This window comes from Bombus impatiens, unplaced genomic scaffold, assembly GCF_000188095.3.
Source record: "Bombus impatiens unplaced genomic scaffold, BIMP_2.2 scf_0633, whole genome shotgun sequence".
In the NCBI taxonomy this organism is placed as follows: Eukaryota; Metazoa; Arthropoda; class Insecta; order Hymenoptera; family Apidae; genus Bombus; species Bombus impatiens.
Window position 1 is genome coordinate 111,031 of NT_177052.1, and position 21,425 is coordinate 132,455.

Sequence of the window (21,425 nt, forward strand, 5' to 3'; positions counted from 1 at the left end):
AAATATAATTAGAATTATATTTAGTAACCATATGAATTATAAAGTCAAGCTGTTTTCTTTTATTTCATATAGAGTAGCAGGTTTGAACGAACCTGTTTTGGGAGGATTGCTTGTGAGAGGAGCAATCGCTCCTGGAACTCGATTGTTGGTAGGCCCTTTACCAGATGGTGAATTCAGTCCTGTTAAAGTTGTCAGCTTACATCGAAACAAAACTCCATGCTGTTTAGTAAGAGCATCGCAGAGTGCTAGCCTAACATTAGCACCACCAACAAATCGAAGCCCCCCTTTACCCCATCTAAGACCTGGAATGGTTTTAATATCACTATGGGACCAACCTCATGCTACACTTTTTTTTCAAGTATGTTCAACATAATGATATCTCACTTAAAATACATATAAGATTCAAATAAATTACTTATTACAATTTTATGTGCATATTCTTAGGCAACTGTATTAATAGTGTACCACGCAACTGCAATATATTCTGGTTTTCAAACAACTGTGCATGTAGGGAATGTAAGGCAGACGTGTATCATTAAAGGAATAATGGACGCTAAAGACAGAGGTTTACAAACGAACGATACGGCATCCGTGTTGTTTAGGTTCGTCAATCATCCGGAATATTTGCACGTCGGTATGCGATTATTATTGCGAGAGGGTCGTACTAAAGGAATCGGTAAAATAACACAGATATTTCCATTAATAGGTCAGCAGAACAGTATACAGTAAGTAAATCAAATAAAATTTTACGTGTAAAAAGTATTAAAGTATTAAAGTATGCAATACATTTATGAAGATGATAAGAAAGCTACTGTAATATTAGATGTAATTATATCATGCGCCTGGCACAAGTATTTAAAAAATACCGGTAATATTCGTTATAAAGCACACAGTGGTTTTGTTTGTTTTCGATTTTCTTCTTCTGTTTAATACAATGAATGTATGTACACGATTAAACTTGCTTTAGTTTAGTTTTCTATGCTCTTAAAATAGAGAATTTTTGGTATATGAGAAAGCCAACAGTTGGTCTTGATAATATATTTTCTGCCTTTTTTATTTTAAAAAAATGTGTTGTTTGGTAAAGAAAAAAGTAGTATAGAATGAACATTGTCAGATGAAAATTATTGATTGATAGCAAAAAAAAAAAAGAATACTTCTGCTTCAGGTGCATAAGAAAAAATAAGTTTAGTTGTAAGAGAGAAAAATCTTAGAATCATAAAATTTCATGGACCTTAAATAGTACCTTTATTTCATTATAGTATTTATGAAGTCGCTGACGACTATGCTTATTTTGTGATATGCAATAAAAGGTCGCTTTATGTCATCCTTTTGTGTGTGACACTGCAGTTTAAAAATTCTTTGTGAGAACAGTCATTATAATAATGCAATGTTTCTCTATAAAATTTCATTTTGGCTATGAATCTATTTATTCTGCTAGTATTTAAGAAACGAAAGACTAAAAAAACGTTATAGTTGACAAACGCAGAATAAAAATTTTCGCAATAGACTACTATTGTGAAATAATAAGCATCGAGTGCTGTATCGTTTTTAATTCATAGAACTTTCAGAAAGAAAATTATATTATATACTTATACATATGTGTTATGTATATAAAAAGAAAAAATGTTTTGTCAAAGAATCAAAAAATGTTACTTAAGACGGTTGTATTTGCGCACGTGTCTAAATTGCAAATGGTAAATTCTTCAAGATTATATGAGGTTACATATCATAACACATGTTAAAATGTTTTGTAATCATAAATCATTATGCAGCCGTCCAAAAAAAGATTTTGTTTTATTTACATTAAATCTCAAATGTAATGCTGTATTATAAACTGTAAAATATTTTGAATAAAACAGAAAAATTTACACGTCTATTTGAAGTGAATTTAAAATATTGGAACCATATCTTTATATCTAAAAAAAAATCTGTCTTTATTGTCCAAAAATAAGTAGATCAAACAAAGTGATAACTAATATTTATATATATATATTATATGGCTTTGACAATAATAATGTCAAAACCTTTTTGATATTATTTTTGCTTCAATCAATTATTTCCACAATTGAAAAAAAGAAACGCAGACATTTATTCAATATGATTTCATAAAATCTCTTAATAACTTAATCCAACGCTAACAATATTCCATTTAATATAACGTCAAATCGTAGTCGGAGGTAAAATAATATAATATTAAATTCTGAGAAAATACTGTTCCATTACAGGTAGCAAATACAGATATAGCATCTATAAATATAGTTTTCAATTTGATTATTTTCATAATTACGCGTATAACTCTAACCTACGAAGGCGGAGATTCAAGGAAAGAATCGTATAAATAAATAGCGCGTGAATATTTGTATCAACTTGTTGCGTGCAAAGGAAAAACCGTTTCCTTCGGCTAAACCGGTTTCTTTTATCTATCCTTCAAACGAAATTACTCATTCGAGGATGGTAATCACCCGCATGACGAGTACTATTCACGAAGAAATGAATTTATGTACGGTCGTTACTGCGAAGATAAACTGTGATACATAATACCAATTGGAAGAAAGAATGTTAGTAATTGTTCAACGTGATTACTTTCTTCGATAGTTGTCTTCATCGTCATATTCTAAAAAAGACTTGTGTTTCAGATTACGTAGTCGGATAATTTGGCGTTGGAACGTTTATCGTGCCCCAGAAGAGCACGAGCTTCGATGGGTCGTGTCTGATGAAGAAGATGAAGGGTCGATTCGCAATGAACTTCTTCTGACTTCCATCACGCTCCAATACAACGCCAGTCACGGCTGCGGCTTCGGTACCTTTTTCTGTGATATCTATTTCTACCTTTTGAAGAACATCTGTAGCGAAGAGATGTGGGTTGACCAGATTTGCGCTATTTCTAAGACTGTCCAGCCCGTATGATGGAAGATTCTGATGTCTCACAAAGTCCAGGAAGTTTTGATCAATTGGTCTGGTTTGCCTTCTATTTCTTCCTGTTTGTTCTTCGAAACGATACTTGTTTTCTTCGAGATTTACAATCTTTGTATTATCGTGATATTCTTTGGATCTGCCCTCCACTCTATACGAGCTCCTATCTTTCTTTCCTTTAATGTCACGAATATCACGAGTCTTTCTGAGGAAAAACCCATTCGCCCATTGTTCCACGTTATAACCACGAATTTTGTCCTCGTATGTAAAGTAATTTCGTTTTACCATACGACTCGTTTGACCTGGTTTTCTCGATTCTGAGGAAGGATAGAAACGAGAGGGGAAGTATATCATGTCGTTGTATATTTGATTCTGTGGTCTTTTTTCGTTACCATTCTGTGAAGTAGTTATGGTAGGACTTGATTTCGGCCGTGATTCTAATGGCCTCACGTTCGTCTGGTTTCTGCCATTCATATTGGTTACGGCATTGGGTTGAGATATGAGGCTCAAATCTGCTGTTAGTGGATCGAATAAAGACTCGAGACCCAAAGCAGCGAGCGTAGGCCTTAAACTTAGGCTGGTGCTTAACTTCATTCGTGGAAAACCGACGATACATGTTTCGTTCTTTACATTCTTAATTAAATTCTCGATTATGTCAACTGTTAGTTTGTTCTTGAATTCTCGAAGAGCTTTTGCTCCTGGAGCTGTTGGAAGCAAAACGTACATCGAGAGCTGAAAAGAAATTATGAATTAATTTGATAAGATATGTATGTGTATGTAATAGAAATTTTTAAAGGATCGGATGAATTTTAATTTTAGTCACAATAGACTGGAATAACTAATTTTGAATTGAAACAAAATAACATTATTTGAAAGCTTATATCTGTTGTGAAATTTTAAAATACTTACTTCGCGACCCTTGTATGGAAAACCAATGATCTTCGCGCCCAATTTCTTGTCTAAGTAGAACGGAAACGTTCCTCCATTGTACATCATGTTGACATTAACTGTCTCGTTTGGCTCAATGAAGAATGGTCTCCTATTTAAACAATCGAATTAATTATATAATGCGCCATAATTGCAACTGATTATTAACCCATTAAGAGTCAAACGGTGAAATGATGTATAAAAGCTTACATTATTAAAATACTTAAATCAAATAACTTATATTCTTTTGTTAATGTACAAAAAATGTAATAGAATAACAGGCACTTTACAGAAATCCATTACAACATGAATAGAACAAATATTTTTATAAAATTGAAGGAGCTTAGTAAAAAAAGAAATAGAAACGAAAAGAAATATTACACAAATCCTTGGTTTCTTTTTAATAATTATAATATTAAAAAACAAAATTCAATAATGCTAGTTGATTGAATCAAATTTTTCTTATTAAACTCTTTGAGTATTGAATACTCCCAGCGGAAACAACTCGTGTGGATGAATACTTCTTTTGCTAATGTGAACTATGTTGGTTGAATAGCGCAACTGAGTTATAATGTATATGTACACCTGTACACTTACAACGTCACCATGGCGGCAACAATGGAATTGTTAATTCCTCTTATAACGTCGCCACGGCGGCGACAACGGAGTGAAAAGGGGTATTATTCATATTCACATACAGAAGATAAATGAACTTGCATTTTTTTGTTTATGTCGTTGCTAAGAAATGCACATGTATCATCTCATACACTAGTAAAAGAATCTCAAGCGCGGGAGAGGTCAAAAAAGTTGATAAACGCATATATGCGTCCTTAGTCCACACAAATAGCTTCTGCTAGACGCATAGATTCGTTCATAGCGCTCAAAGGAAAGAGATTACAATGGTCTATGTTCTCTATATAAAACCTACATAAACTTCCTTCATAAAGGAAAATGATACCTTTTCGTAGCTCCATCCAAAAAGTATTGGTCCCATTCTCCATTAAAGTAGAGCGCTGATAAAAGAATCATTGCTGTTTCTGGCCCCGGCGTGTGGTTTAGAATACTTGTAATTTTGCCTTTCGTCTTCTGCCGCACCCACATGTTTATCATCTCCTCTGCCCCTTTTCCATTTTTAGCAAAATCCACGTTGAATATATCGGTTTGATAAATCTCTTTGCTAAGTAACTTGAATTGCGGCAGTATTGGAAATCCATTCTAAACCACAACCATTAAAATTATAATCAATTACACGTTCGTTTTACTTCAAATGAAATCCAATTCCTTTTTCATTTTTCTAAAGTTTAATTCGCCCGTGAAAGGAAATTTTACCTGCACGTATGCCGCTGTGGCGAAATTCAATTGCGGTAGAAGTATCCCAGCAGATTCTTTACTTTGAAGTTGAGACAAAAGCACACCAAACATCTGGTGAACAACCTCAGAATTTTGTGAGATATCAATCCCGGCCTCTAATCCAAGAACCTTGGACGCTTCATCGAAAGTCCTACCCGCAGAACCTGCAAGAACGATTGCCAATATTGCGGCAAGGCTAGTTGGCGACAAAACTATATTGTCCCGTTGCTCGATCAAGGATACGCCTCGAGTTCTGTGAATCTCTTGTTCTACGTCCAGACCGAATTTCAGTACTCCATTAGCGATGATATTGTTCACCTGTAACGTAGTAACAAACACGTTATTATCCACTTCCAATAGTACATGTTCGTATATTCTATTGATGGAAGATTTTCTTAATTTTCTCAATAAATATCTTTTACGAGAGCTTCCGTTGATTTGAAAAAGAAACGTGCTCGTTTAATTGAGATAAACGTAAACTGTTTATGCGTCATCAGCGATTGCAAAGAAAAATGTGCAGTCAGAGTTAAACAACACTTGTAAACTTTTTCGACCCCAGTATGTATTCTAGCGTGTAACGCGCTGTAAGCTATAAGATTGTGCCGATTTACACAAATTCAAGAACACTTCAAGACCTTTATTCAACGCATAATTACATTTTACGCTGGTAAAATACGAAAAAAGTGAAAACCCGCAAATTACCATCAAGGTATCATTAATCTATCCGTATGAAACTTCAAGATCACTGTTCAACTGTTAATGTTTACCGGGCAACTTGCATCACTGGTGCTGCCTTTTATTCTCATCATGAATTTCTCAAGAGTATTTCACTACTCTTCGTGACTCATGCGATAATGAATTGAATTGTAATCACCCAAAGCTTCTATCAAAACCTTTCACTGTATACCTTCTTAATTCTCTTGCATTATTTGTTTTTTTTTTTTTAGATTAAATTCTATTTTTTTGTCGTTGGAAAATTTCTTAGCGCGTTCACGATGCAGAACGAAAACGTACTTAATCTTTATACGTTAAGACGCTAAACAGAATTTCGTATATTTCCATCCATTAAACAATATTTCAAGCTCACAGCAGAAAAACGTGATAAGTACTTTTTGGGTGATTCTATGATATTTTGAAGCTACTTTAGACTTAAAAAGGATTAATACACAGCGTGAATAATAGTCTTAAACGTACAGTGGCTACAAAAACAATTGCCACGTATCCTTATTTTCCAAAAAGCACATATACATATGTATAGTACATACAACTAGATATGTATCATTCATATGAATAAAGAAAAAATTACACTTAACCGGGTACAGTCTAAGTACTTATTTTAATAAATGTTTGTATGCTTACATGATCGTCCCAGTCTTGCAACGTGTTTTCGGTAACAGCCGGATAGGCCGTAGTTGGATATGATGCCTTTGTTCTTCGCGGTGCACCGAGTCCAAGTATTGGCGGTGAAGTTCGTGGTAATTGTGAATTTACTTGATAGGAATTGATTGTGCTCTTCACAGAATCTTGTGACCGTACATTTTGAGGGATATTTGGAAAAATGGACGAAGGAACGGTTGTAGACGCGAGCAATTTATCGTCTGGATAGATTAGTTGACCAAAGCAAGTGGCCGTGAGACACAGGAATATAAGCACAGTCTTCATTTCTGCAAAAAAAAAGACAGATAATGGTAATTAGACATATTTTTGTGATATGTGCGTAATTATTTTTGCAGTTAAAATTGTAAGATAAAGTATTAGAAACAGGTGCTTTGTGAAGGATTCGAATATTTTAATAGTATCGAAATATGAAAATTGAAATTTGTTATGAACAAAATTGTTAAAGTTAGTCAATGGAAAATATTATACGTAAATGACTGAGCACTCTAGTATACGAATATCAGCAAAATACGATGATACATAAATGACTGAAGATATTAACATTCCAATGTTATTGTTAAAATAATGTGAATGCCCATAAATATCTGCACTCTAGTTATAGTTTCAAAGTTTTTTTCTTTGTAAACTACCCTCCAATATACCAGAGGAGAGCGGTGATGTTTTAAAAACCGGTTTTAGAATTTTACCGTTGTTAACCAGGTAGTGCAGGTATAAATATAATATGCTTTTAGTGGTCATCTTTTTCACGAATTGTAAATTTCGCAATCAACGTCGAATTATTAGTGCGATAAATGAGATGAAATAGGAATTTAAGTTTCGAAAAACTCAACGAGGATAAATACTTAATGGAGGACTTAGCTGCTTTATTTCGATTCTTCGCGTATTTTTGTCTGTGACCGCGACAAATTTAATTTTGGACCGAAGAATATACATATTTAAAATCCATTAAAAAAGAATTTAAAGAATACTGATCAGAGAAAAATGAGAATTAAATTAAATTAAATAGGAGGATTGATGGGGGAAAAATATTGATAAAACAAGTCCTCGACGAAAAGTATAACATTCGAAACAGTAGCTTCTGGTTCATAAATATTCATTTTCTCTGAATATTCGCAAAACTTATGATATCCATGCACTCTTTTTTTCTTTTTCTCTTTCTTTTTCTTTTATATGTGTAATTATAAGTATGTGCAGTAACGTAAACAACGTTTACGGAATCGCACAACTTTATTTGCATACTACACTTAACCCATCTGCTTTTAAAAGCGAAATTCCTTGAATTTAAGAATGCAAGGCTTCTTCATTCTTTCTACATATTTGTTAGGAAAAGAAAAAGGATGCTGAAGGAGAAAAGAAGAAGCAGAGAGGTATTATTTTTAACAAATACATTCATTTATAACGAAAAGTAATAGCAAATGAAAAGGAAGTAGCTCAATCGTTGTCAATTAATTGTTTTGCTGTAATGATATGCTACAACTGATTTAAACGTTTCGTTATCATTTCACCAAGATACATATGGTCATTTCAATTTCCTATTTGCATATGTTACTAACTAATAGTACTAACTATTTATATAAACACTGTAAATAAATTAGATTGAAAATATGGAAATATTAGCGTCAGTTTGTTAAAAGATATTGAAAAGTAGCTTCTAATTAACAGGTATTTTATCCTAAAAATTATTTTACTAAAAAAACTCTTTTGTCACAAATTCATATAAAAACAATAAAATTTATTTTCAACAAAAATTCCTGTTAAAAGTATTTTTTTTCAAATATTGAATTCATCGAAATTCTATATCTCTTTCGTTAACGACACAATTATGCAAAAAGAAAACATATTTAAGAACTTATTTTAAGACCAACTCAGAAAAATTTAACTTACCGATTTATTAGAATATCAATGCCAGTACGATTCCCATCTTATCTATTACCAAATCGAAAAATTAACGAACAGGATGAAAATTTATTAATAATTTTCTTTACATGCGATATTTGCTCTACCTTAACTTGTTCAACATCAATCATTAATTTTCAAGACGTAGCAATAATTACGATACAACAACATCACTATCTATTATCATCATTAAGCGATTAAGAAAGCAACGACGCTAATTTTGGTATTATTTAACAGATACGTCGTTCCTCCACTGGCGAGAGAATAACGAAAATACTAATGTATTGTTACACGCACATAGCGTTAGGTATCGATCTGTCTGCGGGTATTTCACGACACTATAAAATGCTTTTGCTCGCGTCATTGAAGATTAGAGTTGACATTATCGTGGTAGCGAGCATCCAGTGGGAAAACCCACATCAAACGTTATCCTTAGTTGGCTGCGAGATGAACGATGATGCATGGCCGAGACACATAAGTTCAACTGTACATTTTAAGTGAATGAAACGTATAAACGTGCACGAATATGCGTCGTAAAATTGTATTAACGGCCAGGTGCACTTTTACGGATCGATGAAGATTGTTTCAGTGTTGTTTGAAAGAAACGTAAAAGGTAAATGTACTCAGCTGCTTATGAGATTTGATATTGGATGAGATAGTTAAAAGACATTGTTGAGATGTTTTGTAATTGTAGGAAGAACGTGGTTTATCCGTTTAATTCGCTTTTGGAAGGAAGGAGAAATGTTTCGTAATGCACGACAACTGAGATAGTTTATAATTTAATATTAGAAGTAGTGGAATAGTCGAAAGACTTAACTTGCAGATTTATAGAAATTTTTGTGATTACACGAGTACGTAATTGTAGTAAAAATTTAATAGATTTCGAGGAATTTGTGTTTTCGAAAATTTAAATAACCTTTTGTAGAATATATGAATAAAAGCTTGTTTTTCTTCTGGTAATATATATTTGATCAAAAAGCCAGAAGTTTCGTATTTCTAATATTTTCAGAATTTTTTTTCCAATTGAAACTATGCATGGAGATTCTATTTTCAGAAATACAATTTTCGCCTGGTCCAATTCTATATATCTCTAATATAATTATCTGCAGTTTCAAAACAATAGAAACCCAAAAGAAAGGTAACGCGGGATTATACCACGCGCCTGACCTTTTAAGAATCTCCTTTCCAATCAAAATGCTTGTTGCGAATTCCACTTTCAGAATTGAAAAATTCCGCTTGTTGTAACTCCTATATATAATTTCATACAAAATAAGAACAATGGAAGCCCAAAAGGAAACTGACTATCTAAATCCCCAGAATTCATCAATTAATATAATCGAACAGTAAGAGAAATATCGAAGAATTCACCTTTATCTCTAAAAATTTTCTTAACCTTCGTTACAAATTCTTCTTGGAAGCAGGTGCCTATCTCAAAATTGCATCAATGACTAAGTCTACCATTCCTTGAAAGTTCGATTTTCCAATTATTACGATACGCGATCTCTTTCTCTATTTTATTGCCATGTATAGTCACGACAAGCGCATCTCCAATAAACTAGTCATTCGAGTGTAGGAATTTTATGACTATCACGAACTCGATGACCCTCTATAATTATCCATCTTCGTTGAAGATCCGTGTCTGAAAGGATCATTACTGATCGCTGATAGAAGAAGATTTAACAGGATTCAAGTGTTATCCTTGATAAAGTGTAGGACAACGAGGCATAGAGAGAGAACGAATATGAAGATGAAGAACTTAATATCATCGTAATTCATTAAGCGTCATAGTTTATATATCCTTGTATGAAGACCTTATCACCTGCTGATTCCGAATGTAATACGCTCGACCATAATTCTTCAATTTTTAGTTACGCGTCGATGCAATCGATAAGTTTTATGAGTAATAAAACATGAAGCTGAAAGAAAAAGAGAGAAAAGATGTTCAAGAGTGAGTTATACTTAAGAATGTATTCAATCATTGAGAAGTCAAATTAGTTGTTTCTACGTGCATTTTGATAATTCTTTGATTTTAATATCACATCGTACGTTTTATTTATTACTCTGACTATTCAGAAACCTAAGCGGTTATTTAGTCTGAGTCTTAAATGGCTCAATAAAATTGCAGAATGAAGTATACTGGCTAGAACTTTACCAAATTGTCATCTAGTGTTCTATGACGGACCTGTACTACAAGATACAAAGAATAGTTATTAATAAAGAAGACAGATGATATAATGTATCTACTATTTGATGGTGAAGCTATGACGTGATTATTTGCCCTTTTCAATGTGTATTAAATCGTGTATCTTTCTTATTATGTATGATGTATACTCACTTATGCGAGGTGTATTGAATTTCAGGACTTTTAAATATTAACAACTGAAAAATAAAACCTTAAATACACTATACAACCCAGTTATAGAAAAACAAAACTACAATAAACTACAATGAATGAAAAACGAATTTCTTTGTTATACAAAGATTCAGCTTTGACTCAAATAGCTTCTAGGCAAAATGTAAACAGTGAATTTGTAAATAGACAAATTTTATGTCAATATTAGAAGATAGTAGACAGAGGATTATAACTGGTAATGTGATGAAAATAAATAGATGTATATAGCTATACATCTTAGTAAAGGTCAGGAATAATTCTGTCAAAAATTGTTCATGCCCACTTTCAATAACTGCAAAAACGTGAAGTTCAGGACCCGTTATTTCGAAAGGCACGGTAGTTTTATTATTCACAGATACTATCTTGCACGACAATTTCTCAATCAGTAATATAATTTAAACTAGAAGTTGTATATTATAAATTCCTGTTTTACAATTTCGTAATCTTTTGTCGCATAATATCATCAAATAATTTATACATTGTAAAATTTATTTTCAAAACTTTCTTATTTTCTTTCATCGTCAAACTTATTATTGCTAATCAAAGATATTTATTACCAATGGTAACTTGTAACTGATAATCTGTAAAATTTCACTAATCATGATGGATGAATTGTGCAAGAGAACCTGAGGTTCATATATTACTTTACTGCTTTATAAATATTATAATTTGTTGCTATATTAATTAATCATTGTATCAAACTAGTATGTTTATAATATTATATTATATTATATTATATTATATTATATTGCATTTTTATATTATTAATATATTGCTTTAGTGCGTAAATATTTTAGCCAAAGGAGAATGTGTCATACTTCTGTGAATCACTGTAGCTGGAAATTTGGCGACGACCGGATGATCATTATTCGACGTAGTGAAATATTCATTATTTGGGAACAATAAACAGCAAAATTGTTCCAAATCATATACGTATATCGTCGTTCCAATCGTGATATCCTTTGAATTACTTTCTGTTAAAAACGGAATCAAACGGTCGAGCGATTGTGCGTCCAGCTAAAGGATACTGCAATCGTTGGCGACACAATCACGTGGATACCTGCTCCTTGTGAAATTGATTCCGCAAATAATATTTCGATTTTTCACATTCCCGGGAACTCCGCGGAATTTGCCTCCATCGGTTAGAATTCGCATCGTCTGACCAAACGCGACGATTTATCATTGCTACTATTATTTCTCTGTTTATTTGCTACTATCGCTCGTTTATCGCTACTTGTCGTTACTATCGCTAATACTATGCCTCTTTAAAACTGTTTCACCGATTAGTTATTATACATTCGAGATTGCCTTTATTTGACGCAAAACGTAAATTATTAAATCATTGAATGTAACTGTGTCCTTTTGGAGAAAAAAAATTTTAATGAAGAAGAATCCCAAATAAGTATTATTTCTTTCCTAAACGATGAAACGTATATCGTATTCGACGTAGAAAAAAATTCTTTAATGCATTAATTACAATGATTTCTAAGCTGTCTCCTTTTTAATCAAAAATTGTCCTCCAGAATTCATCCGAACTTTCCAGATAATCTCATGTGCCTTCAAAATTTATATTCCCATAAAAATTTCCCGAACAATCACGAAAGTACTCCGAACTTCCATAAAACTTCCATTATAATCATGTAATCATGAAAGAAGCATTTATAACTTATTTCAGTTATTATTCAATTCCTCTTTCTCAAAATTCGTTGAAACATTCAAAATACCTGCACGTGTTACTTGAACTGTTCTATACCTAAACTATATTATCATCGAATTCTACTTTCCGAAAAATCGCCAAAATACTCGAATATCCTTTCACGTGTATGCAGAACTTAATTATCATAGAAATGTTTTATTAGCACTTTTAATTCTACCTTCTTAAAATTCATCAAAATGTCCAATATAATCCCATTCTATCAAAAAACTTCTATGAATGATTCAACTTGCAATGAATATCTTTAGTCAAACGTCATATCTTAAAAAGAAAGGTATAAATATTCATGAATTTTTATTTACATACGATAGCTTTCTCTTCGAGATTAACCTCTAGTAATATCTTAACCTCTCTGCGATCTTGTATTTACAAAGTCATCTATAGATGTTTGAGCATTTTCTTTGAAATTTTATTACGAATATATAAAATATATTCCTACTTTTCTCAAATGAAACTTTTTAATTCAGTCTCCCCTTTTAGTTTCAATCGAATCGATATTTGAGACATCGATAAAAACAATCAATATTTATTAGTATAAATAAAAAAGTAATATATCAAAGATGAACGAAACCTGATAGTGCGAAAACACCTGAATTAGCTGATTAAACTTTGTATAGATTTTATGAAACATCGGCTGTTGATTATAGATACATATGAAATTTGAGTAATGGCAATATATTCCTTGTTTCAATTTAAATTTAGCAAAGTATTTGATTCCAAATTCCAGATATAGCATAATGTAAAAAATAGAACAATAGAGAAATATTGCTCTATCAATATTCCTCTGTCTAGATTATAGATTTTTGTGCATTTATGAGAAACTTGAAGACGAAGACAATTAAAATACGTTAAATATATAAGATATAGTAGTCGTTCTAATATCCAATAGGTGAAACAAATCGTTGCTAAAGTTTTACTTCCTTATAGTTTGCGTTTACAAAATTACAAGCTTACATAAAGATTCGCAGTCTAGGCATAACTTTGAAAATATAACAAAAATCTCAATACTTTGATAGAATTACGCCAGGTATCAGAATATGTGACACAAGCTCCGCATTCTGATCACTGAATTCCTCGACCTCCTTCAACTATCTTCCGTTTATACAGAACATTCTGATTCTTGTCCTGTTACATACCTTTTCAAATGTCTTCAGAGTATCTTCTTCCAAATGTCGCGTCTCTTTCTCTTGCAACTTCCACTGGAACACCGTGCGCTCTTTTCACTGATAAATTAAATCGTTGAGGCCAATTTACTTGTCGTAGTATCGTGAAAGACAGTGAAACGAGATAATGGATAAAGAATGGTGAAGAAAATGAAAATGTCACGTGCGTTTAATAAAAAGTCGGTCTTCTGCATGCGTGTCTTTGTCGGTTGAATGAAACACAGTACTCGTCTTATTCATAGATCGACAGCCACGAGACGACTGAGTTTCTACGGTCTCCGTTCCGCTTTATTGTATTTACCGGTTTCGTCTCTGCCACTTCCCCTTGCCGTACGCGGTGCTTCCTACAGTTTGTATATACGAAAGAGGGGATGTCACTGTACAATATCATTTCTAGAGACCGGATAGAACAACTTGGCGCTGGGGTCAGCCTATATAATATACTAATATACTAATATTGTTAAATATTGTTGACCCACGGATTTCCTGTCCAGTCCAAATGACTGTTTCACAATCAAAAATTTATATATATCACGTTTTGAAAGCAGCTTCCGTGACGAGACAGAGTCAACGGTGCTATATCTTTTTCTTGAAATCAGAGGTATTGGTGGACATATGGTGTGTGATTGTAAATATTATACGAGCACATAAGAAGTGCACTTTTTTACGCACTTATAGGGAAATACACAAAATGGGCATTACATGGAAAAATGTATCGATTATCTAAAGTAGAGTATGCTTTAACAAATAGGTGAAACTAATCTTTGCTACGGTTTATTAATATAATAATTTATAATATTAATAAATCTTTGCCCTTGTATTTCTTTTTTGTGAATAGGCCGAGAGTCAATGATTTTGTATGTTTTCATAAACTTAAAAGACCTACCGAATGCGATTGAAAATAAATCATATTTAGTTGCATTTATATAAATGCGGAATTTGCATAAATATTCGCAATGTATTGATGACTTATGTAACAGAATAAAATAAATAGAGAACGTAGAATAAAATCTTTTCATTTAGAACTTGGTTTTCGAGAGAATCGATTTTGGTATCCTTGATAAAATTTTTCTTTGTACTTTGTTGAATCTAATAATCTAATTATTTATAAAAGTCGCGTAGGCATTCTAAATATAGAAACAATGGTGTTACTGTACCGTATTGTATGCATATAATTACGTATGTAAGTGTATGCGTACTATTGTATACGCAGCTAATTCTCAAAGTCTGTTTTTGCATAAGAAATCATCTGCCCGCTCCACAAACCTTCAAAAATCAATTTTCTTAAAATCTAGATGAAAAAAACTTTATTCTACATTTTTGGTGAAATGATTTCCCGTTTTTTCTATAAATTTCATTTCACTTACAAATGCATACTTACGTTAGCAGATTTTCAATATCAATTTGAAAGACAAACTCCAATTTTTTTTATTTCAATTCTGCATATTTTGGATACGCTTCTTATTATACAACGCTTGATCCGAGCAATGATTGGCTTATGACGATTCAAATTTTCTTTTGTTTATTGACTGTGGTAAATTCTTATTATTTCTTTTTTATTGTTTTCGGCAGGTCGTTCATTTCTTGAGTTAGCTCTTTTTCGTAATTCTTAATGTATTGCATATGTATTGTATTTTCTATCTTTTATTTATTTTTGGATAAGGTAGCGTTTATACAAGACTTTACTTTGAGCCATATCTTGAGCATTTAGGAAGCAGGGGCGTTAAATTTGGCGTAAGTCAATATTACATAAAGGTTATTTGAAGTAATAAATGCTTATGATAATTGGGTTGGTTTGCTTGTTTCCTAAGAAATAAAGAATGCCTAGATTAATTGCCAATTATTTAACAAAAATTTATTCAACACGCAAGCTATTTTCTGAGAAAGTTTGTTACATTTTACATTTTTCTATAATGTTATACATGTTGTTATTTATTTTATGTATATTATTTTTCTGTTATATATAGCCGTGATATTTCGTGTTAGCGATGATAAGCTATAATCGTTCTGCGCATTACACGGATTAAAAGAGATTAATTTTATTCCGACAGAAAAACCCACAGAGGAACACTGTGAGGTCTTAGACGAAAATGTTTATAGTAAGGTTATACAGATGGACATTAGAATAGAATATTCCAACTTTCAATAAAACCCAGAAACTGTTTTAAACAAGTTTTACGAAGTGTAATTTAGAAGGAGTATTACATTGACATGTATAAATATCTATTTGTATGTGACAATACAGATTGCCGAATTTTCTGAACTGAACCTTTCAGAAAAACCTAATCCCTGGCGTCAGTTCAGGTATCGCCCTGTCCTTGCCAAAAGAAGGTGCGCCAAGGGCATATAATAGAGTTGTCGTAACACTCAGGATGCTGTCAATTGAAAAATTAACATTTTCAAGGTATCAACGTGCATTTAAAGCATGTGTGGCAAATCTTCGATAGTCGGAGAAAAACATTCACCGGATATTTTTCAACATTTCGATAGATATCATGCAATAGCAAAAACAAACAAACCAGTCAAACACTATCACACATTCAAACTCCAGGGCGTTATCTCCACTGAAACAACAACGACGAAATTTTTGTAGCCGCTTTATATTTCTTGGAAAATTCACCATTTGTTATCGAATGTTTCTCCAAACTCCTTCGTGTTCATATATTTTCTTTTATATTTAATATAAATATAAATATATATATTCCCAAATAGGGAAATCCTCAATTTATTTTTCTTTAATGGGTAATAACATTACATAATTTTTAATAATCTGCCAAATATGAATTAACTTCATGCGTCATATATCAATGGATTTCTCAACAAAAATGTGCGATAAAGGGGAAGCCACAAACGCCCATTATTATTATTATTATTATTTTTAGTAACATAATTAATAAGAATATCGCATAGCTTTTAATGTTTCGTAGAACATCAACTAATTTTGTGGTTTAACTGTGTATTTGACTTCTCCACGTAACTGACAATAAGAGTCGAATTGTAAACATCTAAATTATATTTCTAAATTATTACATACATAAATGACTATATTAATGATTTTCAGAATAACAATTAATTCGCAGTGAGGATTGAGTCGTAAATGCTTAAAAAGAAATTCAATCGTATTATGTATATCTCGTTACAATATCTTAATCTTTTGTAATAATAACGCTACACACTTTTTGGTAATCTTTGGTACATAAATTAATTTTATTAAAGAATTTTTCTAATGAATGATATTTGGCAAATTGTATAACTCAATTTCCTAAAAAATGAAGCATTCGATCCAATTTTATTATTTTTGATTTTGACACACTGAATTTTCACATTGAATTTTTAAGTTACTTTTACATTAATAATCTGTCTCTCACCTCTGTATAAACAGACAATTTCGGAATAATAAATACGATTTGTTTGAATAGCTAATACACTTGAAGAAGCATAAGGTAATCGCAGATGTGGGTTTTCCCAAGGGTGGATTTAAAAGAAGGGTTATTGCTGGAATCGTATTTATCATCCTTTTCAATAGTAGCAAATCATTTTCTCGAGAAATAAATACTTATAGTGTAGAATCATGTCACTTTATACGTACTTATACATTTTTCTAATATCGATTCAGCAGTGAAAACAAGATATCATGGTTAAACAGTAATACACCCAATAGATATGGCCATACATGAATGAGCTATCTTCTTGGAGAAACTAATTCTGAGATTTTGATTAATACCATGTGCCAATGACGCATTTTGAAAGAAAAGATCTGCCAGAATTTTATTCAATGACGTTTTTCAGTAGAAAAAATAACCGCGAGCCCGTGTTTCTCAGAGCGTTTGATTTCTTTTATAAATAGAATAATATAAATGCTGAATTGAAGTATTATTATAAGAAAAGATGATATTTTATGAAAAAAAGATAAAGAAGGCTGCAAATAAGACCAAGTTTAATATTTGTTCCATTATTATCGATTTAAAAAAGGTAGCAAGGTCATAAAAGAGCAAATATTATTTCGTCAGCCCCTTTTTGTTTGCAGCAAATAAAAGATATACGATCACTAGAATTGCGTGACCGGTATTAATATCCATACACGAAGGTTATATTTTTAGATAATAAGGTATACATATATATTTCAATTATATTTAAAAAATAGTTTCATATTCCAGGTATTTTTCGTAATATAATATAAAGTATACCATTATATAAATTATATATAGTTTATACTACAAGTCTTATTATAATTTAATTATAAATAACTATAATAAAATGTTATATCATAAATTAAATTTAATTTAATTTATTGAACAGAGGTGTGGGTTGCAACTTTTTAAAATTAGAAGGCTTCTAGAACTAAAAAAATGATCTTTATTTACCCTAAAAGTTCTACAGAGACAATATTTTCCGTCATTTGGTGTACTACTATCTTGGAATTTTCTTAAATTTAATTTAATCGTTTTATCAAATTTGACTTTTAAAAAATCTATGATCTAATTGGATTGCCATCCGAAAATTCTTTCATTTGATTAGGATTCTCTTGCGTAATAATTTATCAACTAATACCAGTAATAACTAATATTAATAAAAGTGAATACCTAACAACATGTTTGAAATAATCGCAGATGAACAATGTCATCGTTAATGAAATATTGAAATTCGCAAAGTCTGTAGTCCATTTTTTGTATTTAAAAGAATCTCTTAAATACGTACAAATCTGTAGTCTACTCATAATTTATCAATGTTCTCCTATAAGTACTGCCAAAATTGATAGTAGTTGACAGTTTATGCTCAGAATTAAACGTGAATGAATCTTTTCTGGACTGGTGACTAATTACACGCGATCGGGAAATTCGAACAATCGATGATTACGAGGATCATCGGATCGGAATCACGGGACTTCTTTTATTATCTATTATGCATACCTATCCCATTAAATAGCGTTACATGATTTTATCCACGCGCCTCGAATTCAGCCGCAACAATCGACAAAACCGATAAGGATCACGAAGCCCGCAGAAAAGATTCTGCTGATAATAAATCGCCATTCATATAAATAGAAAATCGATTAACACCACGTTTGACTCTGTAACTGTGTCAGTATCTCTACCGTTAGTCACGCAAATGATTGTTTTCTTTTTCCTCGGGCCAGAGGCAGGATAGGGTGCGTTATTTGAGAATGACATTTTATTCAAATTAAAGCTCATTTAAATACTATTCGATTTTAATCCCTTATTTGATTATTTGCCATTTATTCGTTCTTTCATTCGTTCTTCGAAACTTAGTCATTTTTAACTTCTACATTATTGGTCAATATAGAAAGTTATATTAATACTTATAATGTATTATATAATATACTATACATTGATAATATTCACAATGATATACATAAAAACCTAAATTTAGGTAAACGTCCGTAATCTAAAAATATAACTTCTTTCGAGCGCTGATCGGAAGTCGTGTCACGAAATTTCACAATGCGTGGGACTAATTTAGAAAGTGACGATGCAAATTATGTGAAATCGTATTTGGCTTAGAAGGAACTTATGTACGTAATAAACAGCAAATCGCGAAGTTCTTCGTTTCCATGGAAGCTGTACAGTTTCGAGGAAGAAATTTGCATAGGAAGAAAAAAACATGGAAAATGGTGCACTCTTGCGTATACTACGAAATATTATATGATAACAGAGCGTTACACAACATAAAAGGAAAATCGTGTTTACACGAAAAAGGCAATCGACATATGCAAATATACGTACGTCAAGCAAGGACTGGATACAATTTCATTTGTGTTTAGTTTTAAAGAAGAGCTTGGGAATACCAAGTTTTATTATTACAGCGCTTGGACAATGGTGATTAATCATGCTTCATAGCCGATGGGAACGATTCATTATTGAAGCAGATTTCCAATCACATCGACCAAGGTGGGATATTTTTAAAAGATTATTTTATTTTTATTCCGGATCACGCTAGTGGATTTCGATGATTTATTCATTAAACACAGGCGACTGGTCATAGAAGAATACCGTGGACAATAGTTGGATTGTTGAAATTTTTGTTGTAATCTTGACTATGTAACGGTATAGAATATATCTAAGTAAATATATGTAAGTAAATAATATCGTATAGTATATTTATTATAATATTATATTATTCATTTAAATTAATAATATAAATGTTACATATCATGTCTTGTCCTGATTTTTATAAACTTTCTCTGTATATTTATAACAATAATGTACATGTATTTTAGGTATCATATAATATTTTTAATATAACTGAATATTTGTCAAGATAATAGATAGAATTTTACCAGAAATTTAATATCACAGGGTACATATTAGATGCAAAATTCAAATGCCAAGAAAAGTTAGGTCGCATCTAAAGTTTTGTTTGTAACATTTACTTGGTCAAAATTGCCTAGCTAAACTGATGAATCAAATTTGATTATACGTGTAAGATATTTTGTGCATAATCTCTATGACATTTTAGATCAGATAATATGTATTCGGATGTATTATATAGTTATTGAAGAAGTATCAATATTTAAATAAGCTGAGAAACTTCTTTGCTTCAGTTAAGGAATACAAATTAAGAAACGATCTTTTATATATATATACATATATGCTGTTTTCATTACAATACATACAAATTCTAAATATGATTAAAAAGAAGATACAGGAAAGGATAGAATAAGAAAATTTTGAAGGTCAAACATTAACCTTTTTCTCTTTAATTATTATGCAAAAGATGCGTTTGGCGATCTCTCTTCTACTAAACATATGCACGAGAACCTGTTGTTTTATGATCTGCTTCGATAATATCCCTAACACTTACTTGCTCTACTTGTACTGAAGATGCAAATTTATACGTATAAGTAATTAAGCTACATAGCAGCAACTAGTTTCATACATAGAGGTTAAAAGTATATATGAAGATACAGTACGCCAGTCATATAAAACATACGTTACTATGTTATCGTGTAAGTGGATGCGATATGAGAATGAAAAGAAAACGTACATAGAGGCCCCTTCCATCACTGGCAAATAATGCCGCTCGTTGATCGGTGATACACTTACTTATTTACCTGTAAGGTACGTTCTCTTTTTATAGCTATATCGCCTTTACAGCTCGTTCACGCACACTATCTTTATATCTCTATGGTTTTACACATATGTGTGTATAACAATAAAAGAATTTTTCTGTTTACAATGTTCCATTTTTATCTAAAAAATTCCTGTTTTATATATGATCCAGTCTACTATGACTTCGATTATTAATTTAGTATCATCTCAATTTAATTGTTTTTTATGGGCAAAAATAATATGGAATATAATGTTGAAATTCAATAATTGTACTACGATAAAAGATATATATGTATTATTACAATATGAATTACAATATGAATATCATCCATTGATTATATTATCTTATGAATAAAACGGTCTTTTTTAACGCTTGCATGAAACTTTTAATTTATTATTACAAAATTTTAATACAATGGAAATCGTTTGACCGTTTTCAACTCAGTTCAATTTTCACTTCACTTTACGTCGTTACTCTCATGAGTACGTCCCTTTAAGTTCGGTAAATATATCACACTGGAATTTATTGATTTGTTCTGTCGCGTTACTATTGGGCAACGTGTTAGCATCACGATTTTACAAAAGAATGAACCAATGAAATA

The 21,425-nt window shown here is 31.5% G+C and overlaps 2 protein-coding genes and 2 long non-coding RNA genes across 12 annotated transcripts in view; 3 read left to right on the top strand and 1 right to left on the bottom strand.

Annotated features, from left to right (window-relative positions):
• LOC100747939 (GTP-binding protein 2) overlaps positions 1 to 1,339 on the top strand; it is a 29,921-nt gene extending 28,582 nt beyond the window's left edge. For 4 of the 5 annotated variants that reach the window (XM_024369647.2, XM_024369648.2, XM_033322375.1 and 1 more), the window contains 2 exons: positions 73 to 358; positions 445 to 729. In XM_024369647.2, the coding sequence (XP_024225415.1) occupies positions 73 to 358; positions 445 to 729 (571 nt within the window). Of the gene's footprint in view, positions 1 to 72; positions 359 to 444 lie in introns of all 5 variants that reach the window. The other variant, XM_012389065.3, reaches the window with a different exon arrangement.
• A 570-nt stretch (positions 1,340 to 1,909) lies between these two features.
• Positions 1,910 to 20,937, bottom strand: LOC100748059 (leukocyte elastase inhibitor). 4 transcript variants are annotated; one of them, XM_012389064.3, is made up of 6 exons: positions 20,826 to 20,937; positions 6,550 to 6,854; positions 5,170 to 5,508; positions 4,799 to 5,055; positions 3,823 to 3,952; positions 2,638 to 3,645 (listed from the first exon to the last, which is right to left on the bottom strand). In XM_012389064.3, the coding sequence occupies exons 2-6, from the start codon at positions 6,850 to 6,852 to the stop codon at positions 2,638 to 2,640; spliced, it is 2,037 nt and encodes a 678-aa protein (XP_012244487.1). In that variant the 5' UTR covers positions 6,853 to 6,854; positions 20,826 to 20,937. The 4 variants fall into 4 exon arrangements, with proteins under 4 accessions (XP_033178265.1, XP_012244487.1, XP_003491788.1 ...); XM_003491740.4 differs by lacking the exon at positions 20,826 to 20,937 and adding an exon at positions 13,727 to 14,161; XM_033322373.1 differs by lacking the exon at positions 20,826 to 20,937 and adding an exon at positions 8,782 to 8,802.
• On the top strand, positions 8,906 to 9,278 carry LOC112213349. Its single transcript, XR_002947243.2, has 2 exons — positions 8,906 to 9,097; positions 9,179 to 9,278. It is a non-coding gene; the product is annotated as an uncharacterized LOC112213349 (long non-coding RNA).
• Positions 18,706 to 20,947, top strand: LOC112213348. Of its 2 annotated transcripts, none has more exons than XR_004462276.1 (4): positions 18,706 to 18,902; positions 19,145 to 19,662; positions 19,743 to 19,845; positions 19,992 to 20,947. It is a non-coding gene; the product is annotated as an uncharacterized LOC112213348 (long non-coding RNA). The 2 variants fall into 2 exon arrangements; XR_004462275.1 differs by having other exon boundaries at positions 19,145 to 19,493; positions 19,578 to 19,845.
• The last annotated feature ends 478 nt before the right edge of the window (positions 20,948 to 21,425 follow it).

Coding starts and splice junctions, on each gene's coding strand:
- LOC100748059 (XM_033322374.1), bottom strand. CDS start 6,852: ATGAAGACTGTGCTTATATTCCTGTGTCTCACGGCCACTTGCTTTGGT. Junction 5,509..6,549: donor TGCAAGACTGGGACGATCAT/GTAAGCATACAA, acceptor ACTACGTTACAG/GTGAACAATATCATCGCTAA. Junction 3,646..3,822: donor TTCCATACAAGGGTCGCGAA/GTAAGTATTTTA, acceptor ATTTCTTTTCAG/CTCTCGATGTACGTTTTGCT.